General features: G+C 52.9%; 1 protein-coding gene across 8 annotated transcripts in view; it reads right to left on the bottom strand.

Moving 5' to 3' along the window:
- The window catches only part of LOC105483836 (family with sequence similarity 53 member A), a 48,775-nt gene that overhangs the window by 19,777 nt on the left and 4,168 nt on the right, over nt 1-24,830 (bottom strand). For 5 of the 8 annotated variants that reach the window (XM_011744830.2, XM_011744837.2, XM_011744832.3 and 2 more), the window contains exons 2-3: nt 12,282-12,521; nt 1,181-1,235 (exon numbers count right to left, since the gene is read on the bottom strand). In XM_011744830.2, the coding sequence (XP_011743132.1) occupies nt 1,181-1,235; nt 12,282-12,356 (130 nt within the window). In that variant the 5' untranslated portion in view covers nt 12,357-12,521. Of the gene's footprint in view, nt 1-1,180; nt 1,236-12,281; nt 12,522-13,500; nt 14,147-14,181; nt 15,652-17,835; nt 18,641-24,830 lie in introns of those variants that run through there. The other 3 variants (XM_071093928.1, XM_071093929.1, XM_071093930.1) reach the window with 3 other exon arrangements.

The following is a 24,830-nucleotide window of genomic DNA, read 5'->3' as shown; positions in this document are numbered from 1 at the left end:
CCCCTCCTCAAGTCTCACTTCCTGTGCAACTGTCCTGGGGCCGCCCGCCTGACATACTCCCCAGTCCCCCTGCCACCTGGTTTGGAGAAGCCTTGAAAGCAAGGCCAGGTGCATGGGCCTGGCATGGAATCCGCCTGGGCGGGGTCATCTGGACCCCCAGGACTCCCCCAGTGGCTTGTGCAGTCACTATCCAGCTGAGAAACTTGGAGTGGAGACTGTGAGACCTGCCTCACAGGGGGAAAGGCCTTGGGGTGACTCTGGGGCGGCCAGGAGAGAGATGGGGGCTGTGGGGAGGAGGTGTGGAGGTGTAGGCAAGGTGAGCGGCCGACCAGGTGAGGAGTGTAGGAAGCCCTGTGGAGCTCTGAGCCAGGATGGAGGTAGCTGGTTTGGCCCCGTGTGCAGGATGAACCCCAGGAGGCTGATGTGAGAACATCACACCACAGGCTAGGCAGAGGGTGGGGCTCAGGCCATCTGGGGCCTCACACTTCCTACTTCCATCTACTTGTAAAAGAATCTGGTAAAACACCTTCATTTTGGTAATCTGGCGCTCAGCAAGGTGATCCTCCTAATGGGCCTACTCTGTGTGACACAGGGCGCTGGGCGCGTCACAGTCGGGTCAGCAGGGCCAACAGAGATGCCCTGGGACCTTCGCTGGGGGAGGACCTGGGACCCCAGGGTTACCTGGCCCATGAACACCGCCAGCCCCCATATTCGGAGCACCTGCTCCCTATCAATGAAGGGCCCACCTGCAGGTGAGCCAGGCACAGCCACGCCCTCCACAGCACAGACAGCAGGTGGGCTGCCCGGTATGCCACGGCACGCTCCAGCTGACACTACAAGCCCTGCCGGCCACACCATCCTGTTCTTTTAGTGGCCACAGGGTGGGCCTTGCACCTTCCAGAAAGGGCGCAGCAGACCCCTGGGCCCACCAGCTGAGGAGGGAGAGACCTGGTTGGGCCTGCACTCTACACGAGCCGTCCTGCTCACAGACCACTCTTGACCACTGGCCCAGCCGTGCGGGGACAGCAGCAGGGACCACTCCATGCCCCAGTGCAGGGCACACGAACACTTTCCTGGCTTCCGCAGATCAGGCTCATGTTCTGCGTCCAGGACCCTCCCAGCCCAGGAGCCTGGTCCCAGCCCTGCTCAGGCCTCCAGCCACGGCTCCTAAAGCACTCACCATTGAGCTCCAAAGGGAACAGACGACCGCTGCTGTTCAGGGTTTCGGCAGAATACTGCAAGTGACAGGAAAGAGAAGTTTCAATACCGTGACTGACACATGAGAATTTGGCAATAACATCCCTGCATTTTCATCACTGCAGCACATTCTGCCTTTCCCCAGTGTTTTCTTTCTCGTGATTAAAATAAGCACAGTTGTATTAAAACCTAACAAAATTCAACTGAGTAAATGCACATTTTTAAATTTTTTTTTTTTTTTTTTTGAGACGGAGTCTCGCTCTGTCACCCAGACTGGAGTGCAGTGGCGCGATCTCCACTCACTGCAAGCTCCGCCTTCCCGGGTTCCCGCCATTCTCCTGCCTCAGCCTCCCGAGTAGCTGGGACTACAGGCGCCCGCCACCGCGCCCGGCTAATTTTTGTATTTTTAGTAGAGACGGGGTTTCACCGTGTTAGTCAGGATGGTCTCGATCTCCTGACCTCGTGATCCGCCCGTCTCGGCCTCCCAAAGTGCTGGGATTACAGGCGTGAGCCACCGCGCCCGGCCTACATTTTTAAATTTTTTAAAACATGTTTTATCTTTTTAAAAGAGTTGTTAACACTAAATGGACCTTTTTTTTTTTAGACAGAGTCTCGCTCTGTTGCCCGGGCTGGAGTGCAGTGGCACTATCTCAGCTCACTACAAGCTCCACCTCCTGGGTTCACGCCATTCTCCTGCCTCAGCCTCCCGAGTAGCTGGGACTACAGGCGCCCGCCACCACACCCGGCTAGTTTATTTATTTATTTTTTTTGTATTTTTAGTAGAGACAGGGTTTCACCATATTGGCCAGGATGGTCTCGATCTCCTGACCTCGTGATCTGCCTGCCTTGGCCTCACAAGTACTTGAAGGCTGGCCTCAGACATTTTTATTCCAAGCCACAGGCATGCATCCTGTCCCTGCTCCTGAAGCTCAGGCCCTCCTGCCTTTCAGCAGCCTCGACTGCGGCCATCTTCGCAAACCTCACCACCACTTACTTTTCGGCAAGAACTTCAGCCGAGACCCAAGGGGCCCTTTCCCATTTGCAACAGCTCAGACACAGGACCGGAGCCCCTAAGCCAAGCTCTGGAGTGTGGCGTGGTCCAGGGAGACATCCAGAGGGGGGCCTCCCTCCCTGGAAGCAGGAAAGCCACTGGGCATGGTGGCAACTTGAGGGTCTGTATGGAGGGCACTAAGGGAAATGCCACAGGGCTCTCTTCCCTGCCCCATGAAATGTCAGGGAGCTGCTTGGCAGATAGCGGCTTGGAGGCCATTACGTGTCTGCTTCCACACGCTGGCCCGTGCAGGCGGGACACAGGGCCCTGCAGAGGATGGGGCACAGGAGGGGTGTCCTGCCAGGTACCCAGCAAGCTCCCTAACCTCCCAGAGACTCCTGGTCTGTGAGAACACAAAAGGCCACCCTGTGACAAGGACATGGCTGTCCCACAGGGTCCAGGCACAGCAGCCCCTCTGCTTTTCTGCCTTAGAGTTCTAGGGCTCCTCTGCCATACCTCAGAACCTCTCAGTTAACACTTAAGTCCACGGCACTGCATCCTGTGATAACATTCCCAAACATGATAAAATTAAAAGGAAATCCTTCGCTGCTTCCCATAAAGGGATTAAGTTAAAAGTTGGGTTTGTGACCCCAAAAAAAGACACCCATCCACAGACAGGCCACGTACACACGGGGTCCCACCTCAGCCAACACAGCAGTGTCGAGCTGTGAGCACCTGGCCACATCATGAGGACGGGGCCTGGTGCAGGCACAGGAACCACATGACCTCCAGGTTCTCCCACCTCGGAACCCAGGCAGCTCTGCTAGAGGACCTGAAGGCTTTCACGCCACAGGGACCCTTGTCGCTATAGATCCTCCCACCTCTAGGCCTCCCCTAGCAAGCACCAGGACCTCACTCTCTTCCTGTTCCACACAGCACCTGTCTCCAGGGTCACATGAACAGCACCCAGCCTGACACGGCCACAGAAAATGTCTAGCAAGGAAAGGACTTTCCCATCCCAGCCGGCATAGATGGCTCTCATGGGCAGCTTGAAGGAGCCACAAGCCTGCACAGCCCCAGATGTGACCACTTCTGTGCAAAGACATGCCAGGGGCAGCAGCTACTCCCAGTGGTGCTGGCCATGTGGGATGTGCGCACGGCAGACAAACAGAGCCAGGGTCCCCGGGAGCCAGGAGAGGCCGGGCAGCCAGGTCCCACAGGCTTAGGACGGAGGCTTATCAAAAACATTTATTCCTCACAGTCCTGGAGGCAGAAGTCCAAGATCAAGGGACGGCAGATTCAGTGTCTGGTAAGGCCACCTCCTGGTTCACAGATGGCTCTTCTGGTTGTATCTATGCATGGTCGAAGGGGCTGGCTTCCTCTCTGATACCTCTTTCATAAGGGCACTTAATTCCATTCATGAGGCACTGCTGCCATGACCTAATCACCTCCCAAAGGCCCCACCTCCAAATATTCATCCCATCCCCTTGAGGGTGAGGATTTCAACATCCGGATTTCGGGGAACATGAACATGCACCCCTTAAGCCTCAAGAAATCTGGACTTCAGGGCTGGGCACGGAAGCACACACCTGAATCCCAGCACTGTGGGAGGCCAAGGCGGAAGGATTGCTTGAGCCCAGGAGTTTGAGACCAGCCTGACCAACATGGTGAAACCCTGTCTCTGCTAAAAATACAAAAATTAGCTAGGTGTGATGGTGGGTGCCCATAATCCCAGCTACTTGGGAGGCAGAGGCAGGGGAATCGCTTTAACCCGGGAGGCAGAGACTACAGCGAGCTGAGATCACACCACTGCACTCCAGCCTTGGCAACAAGAGCGAGACTCTGTCTCAGAAAAAGAAGAAAAAAAAGAAAGCTGTACTTCAGGGCTGGACACAGGGGAATCCCAGCACTGTGGGAGGCCAATGTGAGATGATCACTTGAGCCCAGGAGTTTGAGACCAGCCCAGGCAACACACGGAAACCTGGTCTCTACAAAAAAAAAAAAAAGAGCTGATGTGATGGCATGAGCCTGTGATTCCAACTACTCAAGACGCTGAGGTGGGAGGATTGCTTGGGCTGGGGAAATCAAGGCTGCAGTGAGCAACTGAGTGCACTGCACTCCAGCCTAGGCAACACAGCAAGACCCTGTCTTTAAAAAACTAAAAGTTTTTAGGCCAGGCGCGGTGGCTCACGCCTGTAATTCCAGCACTTTGGTAGGCTGAGGCGGGCAGATCACGAGGTCAGGAGATCGAGACCATCCTGGCTAACACGGTGAAACCCCATCTCTGCTAAAAATACAAAAAATTAGGTGGGCGTGGTGACGGGCACCTGTAGTCCCAGCTACTCAGAAGGCGGAGGCAGGAGAATGGTGTGAACCCAGGAGGCAGAGCTTGCAGTGAGCAGAGATCACACCTCTGTACTCCAGCCTGGGTGACAGAGCGAGACTCCGTCTCAAAAACAAAAAACAAACAAACAAACAAAACCTAAAAGTTTTTAAAAACCAACTCTCTACCAATCAATCCCAGCCTGTATCTGCACAGTGGCACAGAGCTGGAGGACACCACAGCCCGCCACCCACCCACACCATGCCCGCCAGGCTGGTGGCACAGTGAGCTTCCCTGCGCCCATGGCCCCCAGCACAGCCCCATCACACCGCCTCCTCTCTCCTCCACCCTGACATTCTCAGCTCTCCCTGCTCTCCGCCCCTCAGCCCAGGAACTGCCGCTCTGGTCCTGGCTGTGGCCCTCTACTCTGCCCTCTGGACCCCTGAGAGTCAGATCCCAGGTGCCTGTGCCCCCAGGCTCCCACTCTCACAGCCTCCCACGGTCATGGGAATCTCCGCCTGGCTAACTCTCCCCAGGTGTCCATACGGCTCACCACCCACTTTCCAGCTCCACCCAGGGGTCACATATAAACACCAGGCGCCCTATATAAACTCCCAGCACCCCTTGGGCTCTACTTTTTTCCTGATGTACCATCACGACTCCTCAGTCACCTGCTTCCCACCCGCCTCCCTGCAGGAAGTGAGCACCATGTTGCTAACCCAGCACAGCCAGTGCAGTGGGGACACCCCAACGCACTGAATGACCTTCACACGCGACATTCAGGCCCTGCCGTCTCCTGGCTGCTGCCCCGGGCTCTCTGGGGAAGCCCCAGCCAGAGCACAGTGTAATGCTGGCCCCGCCCACCCACCATGTCCCCTTCCCTGTGGCCCCCGATGGTCTTTGCCCACCCCAACATTAAGACCCTGCCCATCTTCCAGCACTCAGCTGCCATCACACCTCGAACCTTCTTTGCTGCTCGGGCAGCTCAGCAAGGCACCCGTGCCCACTGCCCTCCCACCGCCTCATGCCTGTGGTCACTGGTCGTCTGTGTAGGCCCCCCCTGAGGACAGAACCCTAAAAATCACGTTATGATTTGTATTAGGACTGCGGCATTCCTCCACATGGTTACACAGAGTGCACCTCCACGCTATGGAGCACCTGTTGGTGGCGTAGAGGAACCGCTGGAAGGACCTCTAGGGAAGCATGCTGACAGAAAGGCAGAACTCAAATGCTTGCGCACTGTGTCACTCCACTTACAGACCATTCTCGAGATGACAGAATGACAGAGCGGGGGAAGAAACTATAAAAAACTCTTACTGGCCAGGTGTCGTGGCTCACACCTGTAATCCCTGCATTTTGGGAGGCTGAGGCGGGAGGACCCATTGAGTCCAGGAGGTCGAAACTAGCCTGGGAAACACAGTGAGACCCCCTTTCTAAAAGACATAAATTTTTTAAAAATAGCTGGGTGTGGGCTGGGCATGGTGGCTCTAACCTGTAATCCCAGCACTTTGGGAGGCCGAGGCAGATGGATCACAAAGTCAGGAGTTCAAAACCAGACTGGCCAACATGGTGAAACCCCGTCTCTACTAAAAATATAAAAATTAGTCGGGCGTAGTGGCGGATGCCTGTAATCCCAGCTACTCAGGAGGCTGAGGCAGAAGACTCTCCTGAACCCGGGAGGCTGAGGTTGCAGTGAGCTGAGATTGCACCACTGCACTCCAGCCTGGGCAACAGAGCAAGATTCCATCAAAAAAAAAAAAAAGGTTGGGTGTGGTCACACATGTCTGTAGTCCTAGCTACTCAGAAGGCTGAGGCAGGAGGATCACTTGAGCCCAGGAGGTCGAGGCTGCAGTGAGCAGTGATTGAGACCCTGCACTCCAGCCTGGGCAACAGAGCAAGGCCCTGTCTCAAAAAAAAAAAAAAAAAAAGTTCTTACAACTCATAACTAAAAAGAGAAATAACCCAATTTTAAAGTAAAAATGGGATTTCATTAGCTATTTCTCAAAAGAAGAGATACAAATGGCCAATGAGCATGCGAAAACATGCTCGACATAGCTAACCATAGGGAAATGAAAATCAGAACCACAATGAGATACCACCCCACACCCATGAAGGTGGCCTTTATCAAAAAAATGGACAATAACACGCGTTGACGAGAGTGAGAGAAATTACAACTCTCATGTATTGCTGTGGAACAGAACATGGTACAGACACTGTGGAAAACGGCTTGGCAGTTCCTCAAAATGTTAAACATAGAATTTCCATATGATCCAGCAATCCCACAACTAGGTTTGCACCCAAAAGAAATGAAGACATACTTTCACACAGAAACTCACACATGAAACCTCCACACAGAAACTCACACATGAAACCTCCACACAGAAACTCACACATGAAACCTCCACACAGAAACTCACACATGAAACCTCCACACAGAAACTCACACATGAAACCTCCACACAGAAACTCACACATGAAACCTCCACACAGAAACTCACACATGAAACCTCCACACAGAAACTCACACATGAAACCTCCACACAGAAACTCACACATGAAACCTCCACACAGAAACTCACACATGAAACCTCCACACAGAAACTCACACATGAAACTTCCACACAGAAACTCACACATGAAACCTCCACACAGAAACTCACACATGAAACTTCCACACAGAAACTCACACATGAAACCTCCACACAGAAACTCACACATGAAACTTCCACACAGAAACTCACACATGAATGTTCACAGCTGCATTATCCCTAATAGCTAAAATATGGAAACCACCCAAAGGTCCAAAAACAGAGAAACGGATGAGCAAATGGTGGTCTCTCAAACACAAACCTGATTAGGCTTCGAGCCTCACAGCACCACCTGCGAGAACATTCTGTGGTAAGGGACAGCCGACAGGCTGTCCATACTGGTGCTGTCCACCACGGCAGCCACCAGCCACCCAGAGACAGTGAGCACTAGCAGTGTGTCTGGTCCAAGAGGGAAACAGCATTATGTGGGTTCTACTTTAACGAACCGTAGGCTGGGCGCAGTGGCTCACGCCTGCAATCTCAGCACTTTGGGAGGCCGCATCAGGAGGGTCACTTGAGGCCAGGAGTTAGTGACTAGCCTGGGCAACACAGCAAGACCCTGTCTCTACCAAATACGTTCACAAATTAGTGACACCCTGTCTTCAAAAAAAAAAAAAAAAAGGCTGGGCACGGTGGCTCACGCCTGTAATCCCATCACTTTGGGAGGCTGAGGTGGGTGGATCACAAGGTCAGGAGATTGAGACCATCCTGGCTAACATGGTGAAACCCCATCTCTACTAAAAATACAAAAAAAAAAAAAATTAGCCGGGCGTGGTGGCGGGCGCCTGTAGTCCCAGCTACTCAGAATGGCATGAACCCAGGAGGTGGAGCTTGCAGTGAGCCGAGATCGTGCCACTGCACTCCAGCCTGGGCGACAGAGAGAGACTCCATCTCAAAAAAAAAAAAAAAAAAAAGCTAAATCACTATATCAACTTTAATTTCAGTTTAGAAATCCATGTGCGGCCGGGTGCGGTGGCTCAAGCCTGTAATCCCAGCACTTTGGGAGGCCGAGACGGGCGGATCACAAGGTCAGGAGATCGAGACCATCCTGGCTAACACGGTGAAACCCCGTCTCTACTAAAAAAATACAAAAACCTAGCTGGGCAAGGTGGCGGGCGTCTGTAGTCCCAGTTACTCGGGAGGCTGAGGCAGGAGAATGGCGTGAACCCGGGAGGCGGAGCTTGCGGTGAGCTGAGATCCAGCCACTGCACTCCAGTCTGGGCGACAAAGCGAGACTCTGTCTCAACAACAACAAAAAAAAAAAAAAAAAAAAAATTCCATGTGCAACTAGAGGGAACCATAGGAGGCAGGGCAGCACTGGCTCCAACCAGCAACTCCGGAACAAACATGGGAGGGGAGCGCGTGAGGTGCCAGTCAGGGCATGCAGCCTAGACACTCCAGGACAAGTAGCTGCGTCCTCAACACACAAGCTCCAAGGGGGACCCCACGGGGAAAAGGGACAAGAGACACCCTGAATCTGGACTCCCTGAACAAATTCATAAACTCAGACAATTGGGGAAGTTTGAACGCTGACAGGATATTTAGAGATATTAAGGAATCTCTGAGGGTTTTAGGTGTGAAAATGACATTCTGGTCATGTGTCTTAAAGTCTTTATCTTTTGGAGATACAGAATGAGATATTTGCAGAGAAAGTATGTCTAGAATGCACTATGAAATCATGGCAGGAGGGGACTGGGTGAAGGTACAGATCAAACAAGGAGCCCTGAGCTAACGGCGCCCGCTTTGCTTGCTCACTGAGGCCAGGCCGTGGGTATGTACGAAGACATACTTCCACACAGAAACTCACACATGAATGTATGAGTTTCTACTCTGTACAATTGTCTACACTTATTTTTCATAAAAATACTATTTTAAGTCACCTTTGAAAACATCAATTTCTATTTTTATGCAACGAATTGGCTACTTAAAATACTGACTTGTTTCCGTGAATGTTAGAAGTAACTTGTGTTTAGATATTCACAAGTTACGTGGGAGAGCTGGTCTCACGTGTAAACAGTCTATCACTGAGTAACTGGGTTTCTTCAACACAGGCAATCACACTGTCCTCATCACAAAGATCAAAAAACCCGGCCGGGTGCAGTGGCTCAGGCCTGTAATCCCAGCACTTTGGGAGCCCAACGGGGGTGGATCACCTGAGGTCAGGAGTTCGAGACCAGGCTGACCAACAAGGTGAAACCCCGTCTCTACCAAAAATACAAAAATTAGCTGGGCTTGGTGGCATGTGCCTGTAATCCCAACTACTCAGGAGGCTGAGGCAGGGGAATCACTTGAACCTGGGAGGCAGGGGTTGCAGTGAGCCGAGATCGTACCACTGCATTCCAGCCTGGGCAACAGAGCGAGACTCCATCTAAAAAATGAAAATAAATACATAAAATTTTAAAATCCTGATAAAGGCTGGGCACAGTGGCTCATGCCTGTAATCCCAGCACTTTGGGAGGCTGAGGTGGGTGGATCACTTGAGGTCAGGAGTTCAAGACCAGCCTGGCCAATATGGTGAAACCACATCTCTACTAAAAATACAAAAAAAAAAAAATTAATTGGGCATGGTGGCGGTGCCTGTAATTCCAGCTACTCGGGAGGCTAAGGCAAGAGAATCGCTTGAACCCGGGAGGCAGAGCTTGCAGTGAGCCAAGACTGCACCACTGTACTCCAGCCTGGGCGACAGAGCAAGACTCCATCCCTTTCAAAAAAAATTAAAAATTAAAAAATAGGTTGGGCATGGTGGCACACCCCTGTAGTCCCAGCTACTCAGGAAGCTGAGGCGGGAGAATCGCTTGAGCCCTGGAAGCAGAGGTTGCAGTGACATGCTAGTACTCCACTGCACTCCAGCCTGGGCAACAGGGCAAGGACTCCATCTCAAAAAAAAAAAAAAAAGTAAAAAAGTTTACACTTAGGGATAAAAAGGTTTGTCCTCCCATTTCAGAAAGAAACCACCGCCATATTCACAGGCCGTGTTTTAAGAAAACAGGAGTCACTGGGAAAAACCATCTTTGACAGCAGAAGACGCAACAGTGGGCCTGGCTGGCCACTAATAGAGCCGGGTCAGCAGGAGCAGGAGCAGGAGCAGGCTGTGATGGAACCCTCATGACCACTCACCCTGCAGGGCCCCCAGGGCTCCTGTCCCAAGGCTGAGGCTGACCGAGGAACTGCCCACGCTGCCTTCTCTCTGTCAAAGGACAAGTGCTCCGTAAAGAGATGAAGAACGGGAGGGAGGAAGGAGGCAGGGGCCTGAAGAGCTACCTACTGGGTACTATGCTCACAACCCGAATGCAATACACCCAAGGGGCAAACCTGCACATATACCCCCGTATCTAAAATCAAAGCTGAAAACAAGAGGTGAAGAGCGGCCACCTAAAGCACAGAGGATGTGGGGGCCTGTGGGTCACTCCAAACCAGGACATCTGTCCAGACACCTCCCAGGCCCGGCAGACACGCTGTGTAGCCACCTCCCTGGAAAGCTGCCCACGCCCTGGCTGACATCCACTTGCCAAAAATGTCCTCGGAGGCACACAGCCATCTGACAGGCATATGCCACTCTGTATCCTTTGGTCTTGGTTAGAGATTCCTTAAAAACGTTTTCTCGATTTAATCAAAAGGAAAAATAGGGCCAGGCGTGGTGGCTCACGCCTGTAATTCCAACACTTCGGGAGGCTAAGGTGGGCAGATCACTTACCAGCCTCGCCAACATGACCAACATGGTGAAACTCCATCTCTACTAAAAATACAAAATTTAGGCCAGGCACAGTGGCTCACACCTGTAATCCCAGCACTTTGGGAGGCCAAGGCAGGCAGGTTATGAGGTCAGGAGCTCGAGACCAGCCTGACCAACATGGTGAAACCCCATCTACTAAAAATACAAAAATTAGCCTTGCCTGGTGGCACACACCTGTAATCCCAGCTACTCAGGAGGCTGAGGCAGGAGAATTGCTTGAACCTGGGAAGCAGAGGTTGCAGTGAGCCAAGATTGTGCCATTGCACTCCAGCCTAGGCAACAGAGCAAGACTCCATCTCAAAAAAAAAAAAAAAAAAAAAAAAACATTTAGCCGGGTGTGGTGGCGTGTGCCTGTAACCCTAGCTACTCGGGAGGCTGAGGTACAAGAATCACTTGGACCCGCAGACCCTTGCGGTGAAGATGGGTCACACGTGTCCAGCCCAAAGGCCTGAGACCCACAGCTTTCCCTTCACCCTCTCATTTCCATAACATGCACGGGGCTACAAATGCAGCGTGCTCACGCCTCCAGAGCCACGGCCAAGCCGGGCCCAGGACAGGCAGGTGTTCCAAGCACCTCTGCTGGCTCTGAGGGCCTGGCAAGACCCTCCAGGCTAGACATCAGCCACCTCCTTCTAGATATGCCTTCTAACCAGGGCGGGGGGTGGGTCCTGAAGGTGGCACATCCAAAGTTCACTTCACCATGACTGTAGGAAAATCAATCTGCCTGTGGGAAGCTAATGTGGTGATCAAATCCAAGACAGAGGCTCCCTTGGGAGGTGGAGCTAGGAGGGGAGGGACAGGGAGGCCAGTGGGGCACATGCTGCTGCTTGATTGGATGCTAACAGGCACACCTGTGCTTGGGGCTCCAGCTTCCGTGTGTAAGTCAGCCTTTCAGTAAAACCCTATCTTTTTAAATAGCAACTCAAGGCATTTTTTTTTTTTTGAGACGGAGTCTCGCTGTGTTGCCCAGGCTGGAGTGCAGTGGCGCCATCTCAGCTCTCTGCAAGCTCCGCCTCCCAGGTTCACACCATTCTCCTGCCTCAGCCTCCCGAGTAGCTGGGACTACAGGCACCTGCCACCACGCCCGGCTAGTTTTTGTATTTTTAGTAGAGATGCGATTTCACCATGTTGGCCAGGCTGGTTACAAACTCCTGACCTCAAATGATCTGCGCGCTCAGCCTCCCAAAGTGCTGGCACTACAGGCGTGAGCCACTGTGCCCCGCTGGCATTTTTAATAAGTCTGTTTTTTTAAATGATGCTGAAAATCCGCTGTGATGACACTGATGGGCTCTGGGGCCCACTTGTGTACCAGACACCACCATGCCTAGCCTAGCAGTGCCTCCCAGGCCTCTGAGAACTTAGCCCTCACCTCCACTTCCCAGTGTGGCCATTCCCCTGTGACAGCACGGGGGAGGGGCACCCAGCCTTGTGCCACCTGCAGCTGCTTACCGGACCAGCCTCGGTCTTGCAGGTGAGGTCGTCCAGGCTCTGGCTCTGTAGCTTCTCAGTGATGAGTGTGACCATGGTTGGGGCCCCGTGTCCTCCGTCCACACCAACCAGCACTAGAGTGCTGGAACATCAGACTCTCGAAGGCCCCGGCATTGCTAGTTCTGAGCCAAATCTCAAGGTCATGTCTCCACTTTCCTTACAGATGAGCAGTCCGTGCCACAGGCTCTTCAGGATTTGTGCCTGTTTCTCAGAAGAGATAAATCACCATGTGATTATACGCAAAATCATTTTGTTGGTGTTTCTGTTACATGCCAGGTCCCCTGTGTATAAAGTATTTCTGATATCCTGCCTCACAAACACCCTCCCATTTTCAAAACTACCATGCAAGTTCTTTTCTGGAAAATCTGATCACGGTGGTCTTCTGGCTAAAGGCAAAGGCACATGTTAGACCCATCTCGCCCCCTGGAAGCCTCAACTGAAAGAAAAAGATAGGCCATCCCAGTCTCCTGCTCCAAAAAAGGGGAAATAGGATGGGAGATGATGGCAAGGACATTCTGGAAGCTGGGAAGCTGCTGGAAAGCCAGTATCAAGCCAGGAATGCAGAAACCCTGACTACCCACCCCCTTCTGCTCCAAGTGGCCAAACACCCCTCCCACTCCCGCCAGCCAGCTGGGCAAGCGCTCTCCACTGAAGCTGGGGCAGAGGAAGCCTACCAGGGTCCGCACCTGGTCTGCTGACAGCAAGGGGCCGGCAGAGGAAGGGCGAGGGCGAGGGGGGTCTTTCAGGCCCTGAGCTCTCCAGCCCCAGGAATGGGCAGCTCTGTCTGTACTGCCGGCAGAGGCTGCGGGGCTGCCCCAGGGCTGCTCCCAACAGACACCAACGGGCCGAGGTGCCCAGCAAGGTGGCCCTGCGCCCAGCGTGTCCCCAACCTGCCCCAGCTTTGACCCTTCTCAGGCTCCCACTGTTGGGTGTGAGGAGCTGCCAAGGCCACCTAGTTCAGACCCAACAGAGGCCAAAACAGACAAGGGGCAAACAAGCAAAACCAGCAACTTGGAGAAGAGCCCTAGGTGGGAGGGTAAGGACTTCCTCAGCAGCAGCCCTCTGCGCTCGGAGTGACACGGCACCTCCATGAAGACCAGGACACCCTTAAAAAGGAACTTCCAGAGAAAAAGAAGAGTGCCTGGGAATTAAGACAGCAGTGATGGAACCTCCACACAACCTCCAAGGTGCGCGTCCTCAGCTGCCGCCCAGCTCCAGCTTCTGGCCAGTCTTCTGGGGCCCACAGACTGCTCCTAGGCAAGGATTAAGGGTGGACAGGACGCCAAAGCTGAGGCCTCACCTCCACCAATGAAGGCAACCCATAGGCAGCAGTGTTCACAAGCATCTGCCCTAAAAGCCTGGCACGTGGGAGGCACGTGGGCCGCCCCATTGGAAGGACCGCCGGCCACTCGGGCCATGCCACCTGCCAGTAAAGTAGAGGGCAAAGGAGACTCACACGCACACTTCTGCCAATGCTGGAAAGGTTTCAACACGGTTCAATACCTGCGTTCCACACTTAAAATGTGCACATACAACTGCTCTCAACAGAAACCAATAGACACTTCCCTAGAGCCCAAAAGGCAGCATCTTCCCGAACGAGGGCCAGGGCAAAGGCGCCACCAACACAGCAGCTACGCGCACAGTGGGCCACCCGGCCTGGCTCGGAGCCTTCCCGTCACCAGGCACAGCCCTGTTGCTGTCAGGTCCAGGAGACTGGGCAGACCAAATCCAGGCAGGGTCTGTGCACAGGTCCTGATAGGTGCCACCCACCCATAGGGCTGTTCCAGGCCAGGGGACACAACACACCAGCTAAAGGCTGTGCCCACCTGCCTCACTGGGTCTGAAATCAGGCTGTGACCACCTGGCTCACTGGGTCTGAAATCACGCGCTCGGCGCTGCCCACTCCCACCACCCTCGGCAGCCACCACTGTCATCTCCAGCCCACAGCCAAGAGCCCCAGACTCCAAGAGGGGTGTCCTGCGCTGGGTCAGGGTCAGCTGGGCCCACTGTGATGCTTCAGAAGGAGGTCTCTCTGCAGCAGTGGCTCCATTCAAATAGTCTCAAACTAAGCAGCACAAATCAGAGCCAGTCACACTGCACACCCAATGCTGGTCAATGTCAGCTGGAGAAAGCCACCAGCAACTGGGGTGCCAGCTCACACCACGGCCCAGACTCACCTCTGTACCAGCTCAGAGCCCCCAGCTCACACCACGGCCCAGACTCACCTCTGTACCAGCCTCAGAGCCCTCAGTTCACAGCCACAGCCCGGACTCACCTCTGTCCCAGCTCAGAGCCCCCAGCTCACACCACGGCCCAGACTCACCTCTGTACCAGCCTCAGAGCCCCCAGTTCATACCACAGCCCAGACTCACCTCTGTCCCAGCTCAGAGCCCCCAGTTCACAGCCACGGCCCGGACTCACCTCTGTCCCAGCCTCAGTGCCCCCAGCTCACGCCACGGCCCAGACTCACCTCTGTCCCAGCTCAGAGCCCCCAGTTCACAGCCACAGCCCGGACTCACCTCTGTCCCAGCTCAGAGCCCCCAGTTCACAGCCACGGCCCAGACTCACCTCTGTCCCAGCCTCAGAGCCCCCAGTTCACACCACGGCCCAGACTCACCTCTGTCCCAGCTCAGAGCCCCCAGTTCACAGCCACGGCCCAGACTCACCTCTGTCCCAGCTCAGAGCCCCCAGCTGACAGCCACAGCCCGGCCTTACCTCTGTCTCAGTGTCAGAGCCCTCACAGGACGGGGCTCTATGGCTGACAAGCCAGCCTCCCTCCCTAATTCCACCAACCATTCCTGCATGGCGAGGGCCAGCTCCCTTCACACCATGCACCATGAAGGGCTGCACACCCACATTCTGAACCCTCCTGGTTGCACAAAGCACACACAAAACCTTAGAAAGGGGACAGCAGCCACACTATAACTTGAAAAAATAATAACTAGGATTTTATTTTAAAAACAGTCTTCACAGTCTGTGTAGAAATGGCTGATTTCAGGGCTGGGGCAGGGAAAAGAGTTGGAACCTGTCGAGGTGCAGGAAGTGAGGATGGCTCCCCAGTAGCCTGCCGGTAACACAGAGCAAAGCAAGCGGCAGTGAACACAGGAACCCAGGAACCCACGAACATAGGAAGCCAGGAACCCATGAACCCAGATACCCAGGAACCCATGAACCTAGGAATCCACAAACCCAGGAACCCACAGACCCACAGACCCAGGAACCTACAGACCCAGGAACCCACAGACCCAGGAACCCACAGACCCACAGACCCAGGAACCTACAGACCCAGGAACCTACAGACCCAGGAACCCACAGACCCACAGACCCAGGAACCTACAGACCCAGGAACCCACAGACCCAGGAACCCACAGACCCACAGACCCAGGAACCTACAGACCCAGGAACCTACGGACCCAGGAACCCACAGACCCACAGACCCAGGAACCCACAGACCCAGGAACCCACAGACCCAGGAACCTACAGACCCAGGAACCCACAGACCCAGGAACCTACAGACCCAGGAACCTACAGACCCAGGAACCCACAGACCCAGGAACCTACAGACCCAGGAACCCACAGACCCATGGATGCAGAACCCACAAACCTAGGAATCCACAAACCCAGGAACCCACAGACCCACAGACCCAGGAACCCACAGACCCACGAACCCAGGAATCAGGAACGCAGGAACCCACGGACCCAGGTGAGGTGGGGGTGGCGGGAAAGCACCTCCTCACGGGGCGGTGGGGAGCCACGAGTGAGTGCAGAGAGAATGAGGGAAGTGCTTTAAAACCATCACTCGACCAACATCCCAACACAACAGTCTCAGGCAAGATGCATCCATGATGCTGGACCCGCAGAGAACATATGGTGAGAAACAGAGCTCACAGCCTCAAAGTGACCCCCAAAAGATGCTCGGCAGTCATCAAGGAAAAACAGTAACAGCAGGGGTACCCAGCAGGCACCTGAACCCAGCAATCAATGTGAACACCCCAAGAGCCTCCTGCGGGGCACCCAGGATGCAAACACAGGAACCTGAATTTCCCCTTTTTTTTTTTTTTTTTTTGAGACAGTCTTTCTCTGTCGCCCAGGCTGGAGTGCAGTGGTGCGATCTCAGCTCACTGCAGCCTCCACCTCCCGAGTTCAAGCGATTCTCCTGCCTCAGCCACCCAAGTAGCTGGGATTACAGGCACACGCCACCACACCCGGCTAGTTTTTGTATTTGTAGTACAGATAGGGTTTCGCTATGTTGGCCAGGCTGGTCTCAAACTCCTGATCTCAGGTGATCCGCCCACCTCAGCCTCCCACAGTGCTGGGATTACAGGCATGTATCACCACCACCCCTGGCCTGGAACCTGATTATTTGATTCTGAAGAAATGTCAGACAATCTCAAAACAGACCAACCCTACAAAATGATCAGCCAGAAACCTTCAGAAGCATCAGGTCAGGAAAGAGATCGGCGAGGCCCGGCCCAGACTGGAGGGAGTCCCAATGCAGCACGTGACACTGGGTCAGAAAAAGGGCAGGGAGGACGTGTCCCAAATCTGCCTGAGCACCGTCAGATGCCAGCACCACGCCACACTGACGCTGCACTACTGGCTATGACTACTGCCTGTGGTCACGTGAGATGTGAACGCCTGGAGGGTCTGCACGCCCTCCATAGAGAAACGATGACATGTGTGCACAAGAGTCACACTCTCGGCCAGGCGCGGTGGCTCACGCCTGGAATCCCAGCACTTTCGGAGGCCAAGGTGGGCGGATCACGAGGTCAGGAGATCGAGACCACGGTGAAACCCCGTCTCTACTAGAAATAAAAAAAAAAAAACTAGCCAGGTGCGGTGGTAGACGCCTGCAGTCCCAGCTACTCGGGAGGCTGAGGCAGGAGAATGGCGTGAGCCTGGGAGGCGGAGCTTGCAGTGAGCTGAGATTGCACCACTGCACTCCAGCCTGGGCGACAGAGCAAGACTCTGTCTCAAAAAAAAAAAAAAAAAAGAGTCACAGAGTCACACTCTCATAACTCACAGACTTTAATACATCAGACAGGCTGGGCGCGGTAGCTCACACCTGTAATCCCAGCACTTTGGGAGGCCAAGGCGGGTGGATTATGAGGTCAGGAGATTGAGACCATCCTGGCCCAACGTGGTGAAACCCCATCTCTACTAAAAATATAAAAATTAGCTGGGCGTGGCCGGGCACAGTGGCTCATGCCTGCAATCCCAGCACCTTGGGAGGCCAAGGCAGGTGGATCACGAGGTCAGGAGATCAAGACCATCCTGGCTAACAAGGTGAAACCCTGTCTCTACTAAAAATACAAAAAACTAGCCGGGCGTGGTGGTGGGCGCCTGTAGCCCCAGCTACTCCGGAGGCTGAGGCGTGAGAATGGCATTAACTCAGGAGGCGGAGCTTGCAGTGAGCCAAGATCGTGCCACTCACTCCAGCCTGGGCAACAGAGTGAGACTCCATCTCAAAAAAAAAAACAAAACAAAACAATTAGCTGGGTGTGATGACACGTACCTGTAGTCCCAGCTACTCAGGAAGATGAGGCAGGAGAATCACTTGAACCCGGGGGGCGGAGGTTGCAGTGAGCCGAAATCACACTACTGCACTCCAGCGTGGTGACAGAGTGAGACTCCGTTTAAAAAAAAAAAAAAAAATCAGATAAAGTGTGCTCGCAAAGCAGCAGCCAGGGCAAGTGTCCAGCAGCGCCAATGCGGAGCACCTAGCGGTGTCCAAGCAGCAGCTCTGACACGCGAGAGGCGCATGCAGCACAGGAGGGACCACGTCTGCTGCCAACGGCAGCTCCCTGCTGGGAGCCCAGGAGACGGGGATTGTGAGTGCTACGCAGGGAGGGGAGGAGACCCTCCTGTGGAACACGCATTTCCCGCAGGAAGGAAGGCGTTACTCAGGTCGTCACTGACACATGTGTTGGTTTCCAAGATGCCAGCAGGGCCATTATACCAATCTCCCGTAACTGAGGGGCTTCAAATAACAAAAGTTTACTCTGAGTTCTGGAGGCCAGAAGCCCAAACCAGAGGTATCGACAGCTGCCTCCTTCTGGAGGCTGAGGGGAACCGGTTCCAGCCTCTCTCCAGTTTCCAGCGGCTCCAGGAGTCCTCGGCATTTCCTGGCTTGTAGCTGTACCACTGCAATCTCTGCCTCTGTCACCACGCGGCCTTCTTCCCATTGCCATAGAGTCTCTGTGTCACTATCTCTTCTTATAAGGACACCAATAATTGGGTGAGAGCCCACTCTAATCATATGACTTCATCTTAATTTACATTAATTACAATAGCATCTGGCCGGGCACGGTGGCTCACGCCTGTAATCCCAGCACTTTGGGAGGCCGAGGCAGGCAAATCACGAAGTCAGGAGATCGAGACCATCCTGGCTAACACGGTGAAATCCTGTCTTTACTAAAAATACAAAAAATTAGCTGGGCATGGTGGCACATGCCCGTGGTCCCAGCTACTTGGGAGGCTGAGGCAGGAGAATTGCTTGAACCCAGGAGGTGGAAGTTGCAGTGAGCTGAGATCATGCCACTGCACTCCAGCTTGGGCAACAGAGTGAGACTCCATCTCAAAAAAAAAAAAAAAAATTACAATAGCATCTGCAAAGACTGTATTTCTAAATAAAGTCACATTTGCAGGTATTGGGGCTGCAGACTTGAACATAACCTCCTGGGGGATGCAATTGCACACACACAATGCCAGGCCCGTCTCCCCTTACAATAAACTGAGCCATGAGGATGCAGCACCAGTCATGAGGCATGATGGACAGCAAGTCCCTCCCCCTTGGCAGTTCTCAGAGACCAGTCTGCATGAGGGAAGTCTGGGGAAGGAGGAGTTCAGGACCAGAGGAAGCCCCTGCCGGAGCTGGGAAAGCCCAGAGATATGGAAATTGTGACGGATGGTGGCGGTGAAGATGCCGCAGGACCCCACCACGGCAGGACAGCCTTTTCGAGGGGCGATCAGAGAGGTCCCTCTAAGGCAGTGATATTGAAGCCAGGACTGAAAGCTAAACAAGAGGGGCCCGGAAAAGGAGACAAAGGCCAGGACAAGTGGGAAAAGAGACCTCTGGGTTCGAGGTAGATGTAGAAGAGACGTGGGAAGTGAGAGAAACCTGGCTCCAGCTGCTAGAACTCACTGTCCCTGCCACCAACAGGTGAGGAGTGGGAGCCAGCGGAGAGGACCACAACCTGAGCTCCGGGAGGCACAGCTGGCATCGGGCATCCCTCGCCCCTACTCCAGGACCTCTCAGCACCGGCCCCTCTGAACAGGAAGCGGTCCCTCCCAAGCCCACGAGCACCGCCCTGAGCCCAGGCTATGCCTTCTCCCCACACTAAGTGGGCTCCCTTCAGAGGACGGCTACAACGAACTCACTTCCACTTTTCCTGCATTAAGTCGCCATCCTCACTCCCAAAGGCTCCTTGTAACTGCACTATAACTCCCTTCCTTGTAACTGCACTGGTGACTTAGCCAACAACCCCAGGGGCTTTCCCTGCCTCTCCTTCCACCTCTGCACCCAGCTTAAGCCTGATCCTCAAGGTCTGGAGGGCCGCAGCAGCCTACACCCGTTCCCATCCACTGGGCAACGCTTGGCTCGACCTCAACGGAAAGCAGATCATGGCACTCTGGCCCCCAGAAACAGCCTCCTCAGCCCTTAGGACAGAGGCCAAAATCCTCACCCTGGTCCCCCAACTATCCCATCGTCTCCTCTCGCTCCCTGGGTTCTGGCCACACCAGTGCCCTGCAGACCCCTAGGAGGGTCAAACACAGAGCTGGAGTTCCACGGGGGCAGCAGGGACGAGTCCCCACCACAGGCAATGCCTCCGCTCATATGGCCGCCTCACGGGACAGTGGCAAAATGCCCTCGGCTGGCGGCTCTGGCCACTCTCATTCTCCAGGACTCCATCCTCCAAAACGCACCAAAGCAGTTTCTATTTTTCTGTGTTTTAACTCGATCCACATGGAGTCAGATACAGCATTCGTAGAGCCATGAATTAGTTTCCTACAACCAACTATCACAAAGTGGTGGCTTAGGACAGAAATGAACTAGCCAGCTGTCCTTGGAGGCTGGGAGTCCAAGACCAAGATGCTAGCAGGGCCACGCCCCTCTGAAGGCTCTGGGGAGGGATGTGCTCAGGCCTCCCTCCGGCTCTGGCGTCACTCCAATCTTCCCACCGCATTCTCCCTGTGTGTGCCTGTGTCCAAGTCTCCCGATTTTATAATGACATCAGTCATTTTGGGGCAGGACTCACCATGCTCCAGTGTGATCCCATCTTAACTAATTACATCTCCAACAACCCTATTTCCAAGTAAGTACACATTCTGAAGTACTGGGGGGTCAGGACTTCGATGTGTGACTTTGGGGGCAGACGTCATTCAGCCCATAACCAGCTGTATTTTATTTCCCCATGGCAACACACACAGGGTGCTGGCTCACAAACCAACACTGAGCGACTCCCAAGCGTGCAGAGGCCTCACCCCTGCCACTCTGCAGTGGACACTTCCATCCCTCAGCCCTGTCCTCGGGTACTTACTACCCTACGCACACAGCCCGCAGGCACCGCTGCTCCTGAGCTGTGCCCCAGCGCACCCCTCAGAGCATCATCTGCTGGCTGGAAGGCACGTCAGGGTGTATCTCTTTGCCAACACAGCCCCACTCCACACCTCCCAATAGGGCTGTGTGAACCTTCTGTCAAGTCATCGCTGACATTATCATGTCACTATAAATAGTGTTTCCAGTTAGGCCACACAGTGGGGTCTGTTCTCCAAAGTTCATAATTCCATCCTTTTTACGAATGCAAAGTTTCTGCCCAGTATAAACTCTTGCCCCAAACTCCCCAGCAGATTTACAAACCTCCTAGGAATGAGCCCTTTGGTCAAAGACGTCAGGACACCTTCAGCCCTTCTGCTCCTAGTCCCGCCTTGTGCTCAGGGCTGGCAGGGGTGTGCTCTAGCCCACTCAGGGCACCCCTCACCCTCATCTTGCAGCTTCCTGAGAAGGGGGGCACGTGAAGACCACACCTCTTCTCTCCTCCACTTCTGTAAGGAGCCCACTCCCAGGATGCCTGCTCAGCTTTCAGGGTCTTCCCTCGCCCCAGCTTTAGAAAATGCTTAAGGCACCTTCCTTGGTCCAGAGACCACGTCCTTCCGGCCTGGCTCATGGCACACTCTCTGCTCCACCCTGGTCTGCATCTCCGTCTGTTCCTGGACTCCGTGTCCAACGCTTGCTGCTGTTGCCGCTGTTCTAGGATTTGTCCTCTGCTCCTCCAACCCTTCCAATGACGTGTGTATGCTTCACATGCAAGGGCTCCCTCCTCTTCTCCAAATGCCCATGTCGGGACCCATCTTCACACTTATCTCTAAGCCTATATATACAGGGCTGCTTTTCACGGGGGGTTTAAATTACTTTTTCTGGTCCCTGCACTCTGTATCTCAGCTCCCTCGGTCTTCCCTGCTTTTCCTGGCTTCTGCTTTCAGACTGGAAGTTTCCTCTGATGTTGCTCATTCTGGCTCCCCATTCACACACACAGGGAAGGGCAGTGCTGCCTCACTGCAGAGGGATGCAGTGGCTGCGTCCTCCCTTCAGATGCCAAGAGAACTCACCCTGAGACCAGCCTGGCCAACATGGTGAAACCCCATCTCTACTAAAAATACAAAAATTAGCTGAGCATGGTCGCAGGTGCCTATAATCCCAGCTACTCAGGAGGCTGAGGCAGGAGAATTGCTTGAATCCAGGAGGCAAAGGTTGCAGTGAGCTGAGATTGCACTACTGCACTTCAGCCTGGGTGACAGAGTGAGACTCCATCTCAAAATAAATAAATAAATAAATAAATAAATAAATAAATAAATAAAGTTTATAGAGAGAGGCAAAAGACCCAGAATAGCCAACATGGTATTAAAGGAGAACAAAATTGGAGGATTGACACCATCCAACTCAGACTTATCATAAAGTTGCTGTAATCAAGACAGTGTGTGGCCAGGCACAGTGGCTCACGCCTGTAATCCCTGTGCTTTGGCAGGCTGAGAGAGGAGGATCGCTCGGACCCAGGAGTTCAAGACCAGCCTGGGAAACATAGCGAGACTCCATCTCTATATAAAATTTTAAATTTACCTGCGTGCCTATAATCCTAGCTACTTAGAAGGCAGAGGTGGGAGGATTGCTTCAGCCGGAGAGGTGGAGGATGCAGTGATCCATGATTGCACTGCTGCACTCCAACCTGGGTGACACAGCAAGACCCTGTCTCAAAAAAAAAAAGATAGTGTGGGACGGGCAAAAGAATAGGCAATTGGATCAATGGAACAGGCAGAAGAGAGAGCCCAGATATAGAACCACATAGTCACTGATCTTTGACAAAGGAGCATTGGCAATATAATAGAGAACAGACAGTCTTTTCAACAAATGCTGCTGAAAAACTGGACATCCACAAGAAAAAAAGACATGAGACCAGGTGTGGTGGCCCATGCCTGTAATCCCAGCACTTTGGAAGCCCGAGGCGGGTGGATCACTTGAGGTCAAGAGTTCGAGATCAGCCTGGCCAAAATAGTGAAACCCCATCTCTACTAAAAATATAAAAATTAGCTGGGTGTGGTGGCGTGCACCTGTAACCCCAGCTACTCAGGAGGCTGAGGCAGGAGGAGAATCACCTGAACCCGGGAGGCGAAGGTTGCAGTGAGCTGAGATCACACCCCTGCACTACAGCCTGGGCCACAGAGCAAGATTCCATTTCAAAAAAAAAAAAAAGACATGGAGTGTATGGACACCCTTCACGAAAACTAACTCAAAATGGATCACAGACCTAAAGTAAAAGGCAAAACTATAAAAATCCTAGAAGATAGATAACACAGGAGAAAAATATAGATGACTTTGGGTTTGGCGATGACTTTTCAGATACAACACTGAAAGCACGACCCATGAAAGAAAGAATTGTTAAGTTGAACTTCATTAAAATTAAAAATATCTGCTCTGCAAAAGACACTGTCAAGAGAATACAAAACAAGTTCCAGACTGAAAGAAAATATTTGCAAAAGACTTATCTGACAAAGAACCATTATCCAAAATATAGAAAGATATTTTAAAACTCAACAATAAGAAAACAACCCCATCTCTACAAAAAAACTACAAAAATTAGCCGGGCGTGGTGGCACACGGGAGGTCGAAGTAGAAGAATCACTTGAACCCAGAAGCTGAGGTTGCAGTGAGCCGAGATCATGCCACTGCACTCCAGCCTGGGTGACAGAGTCAGACCATGTCTCCACAAAAAAAAAAAAAAAAAAAGGCCAGGAGCAGTGGTTCATGCCTGTAATTCCACTTTGGGAGGCCAAGGCAGGTGGAACAACTGAGGTCAGGAGTTCGAGACCAGCCTGGCAAATGTGGTGAAACCCTGTTTCTACTAAAACTACAAAAATTAGTTGGGCATGGTGGCAGGTGCCTGTAATCCTAGCTACACGGGAGGCTGAGGCAGGAGAATTCCTTGAACCCGGGAGGCGCAGGTTGCAGCGAGCCAAGATAGCACCACTGCACTCCAGCCGGGGCAACAAGAGCGAAACTCCATCTCAAAAAAAAAAAAAGAAAAAAGAAAGAAAGAAACCAACCCAACTAAAATAGTGGAGCAAACACTTTAACAGACACCTCAACCAACTGGGGCCGGGTGTGGTGCTCATGCCTGTAATCCCAGCACTTTGGGAGACCAAGGCAGATGGATCACCTGAGATCAGGAGTTCGAGACCAGGCTGGCCAACATAGCGAAACCCCATCTCTATTAAAAATACAAAAATTAGCTGGGCGTGATGGCAGGTGCCTGTAATCACAGCTCCTCAGGAGGATGAGGCGGAGGTTGCAGTGAGCCGAGATCGCACCAGTGCACTCCAGCCTGGGCAACAAGAGTGAAACTCTGTCTCAAAACAAAACAAAACAAAAAAAAGCCCACTACACACAAGGTACCACTCCACACCCATCAGAATGTCCAAAATCCAGAACACTGACCACACCAAGTGCTGAGGAGGATGTGGAGCAACTGTGTACACGACCCGGCAATCCTGCTCCTTGGTATTTACCCAAAGGAACCAAAAACTTACGTCCACACAAAATCTGCACACAGACGCCCATAGCAGCTGTAAGTGCCAAAACTTAAAAACAACCAGATTTCCTGTAGGTGAGTGGATAAAGTGTGATACATTCAGACAGTATAATATTATTTGGCACTAAAAAGAAATGAGCTATCAAACCACCAAAAAATATAGAAGATATTTAAATGCATATCACTAAGTGAAAGAAACTAGTCTAAAATGGCTACATATTGTATGATTCCAACCATACGGCATTCTGGAAAAGGTTAACTGTAGAGACTACTAAAAAGACAAAAACAAAAAAACAGTGGCTGCCAGGGGCCAGGGGTAGACAGAGGTGAGGCAGGGCACAGATTTTTAAGGCAGTGAAACTATCCTGCATGATACTATGATACTATAATGGTTGACAAAGGTCATTACACATTTGTCTAAATCCAT

The sequence above is a fragment of the Macaca nemestrina genome, chromosome 3 (assembly GCF_043159975.1).
Source record: "Macaca nemestrina isolate mMacNem1 chromosome 3, mMacNem.hap1, whole genome shotgun sequence".
Lineage (NCBI taxonomy): Eukaryota > Metazoa > Chordata > Mammalia > Primates > Cercopithecidae > Macaca > Macaca nemestrina.
This window is presented reverse-complemented; position numbering and strand designations above follow the sequence as displayed.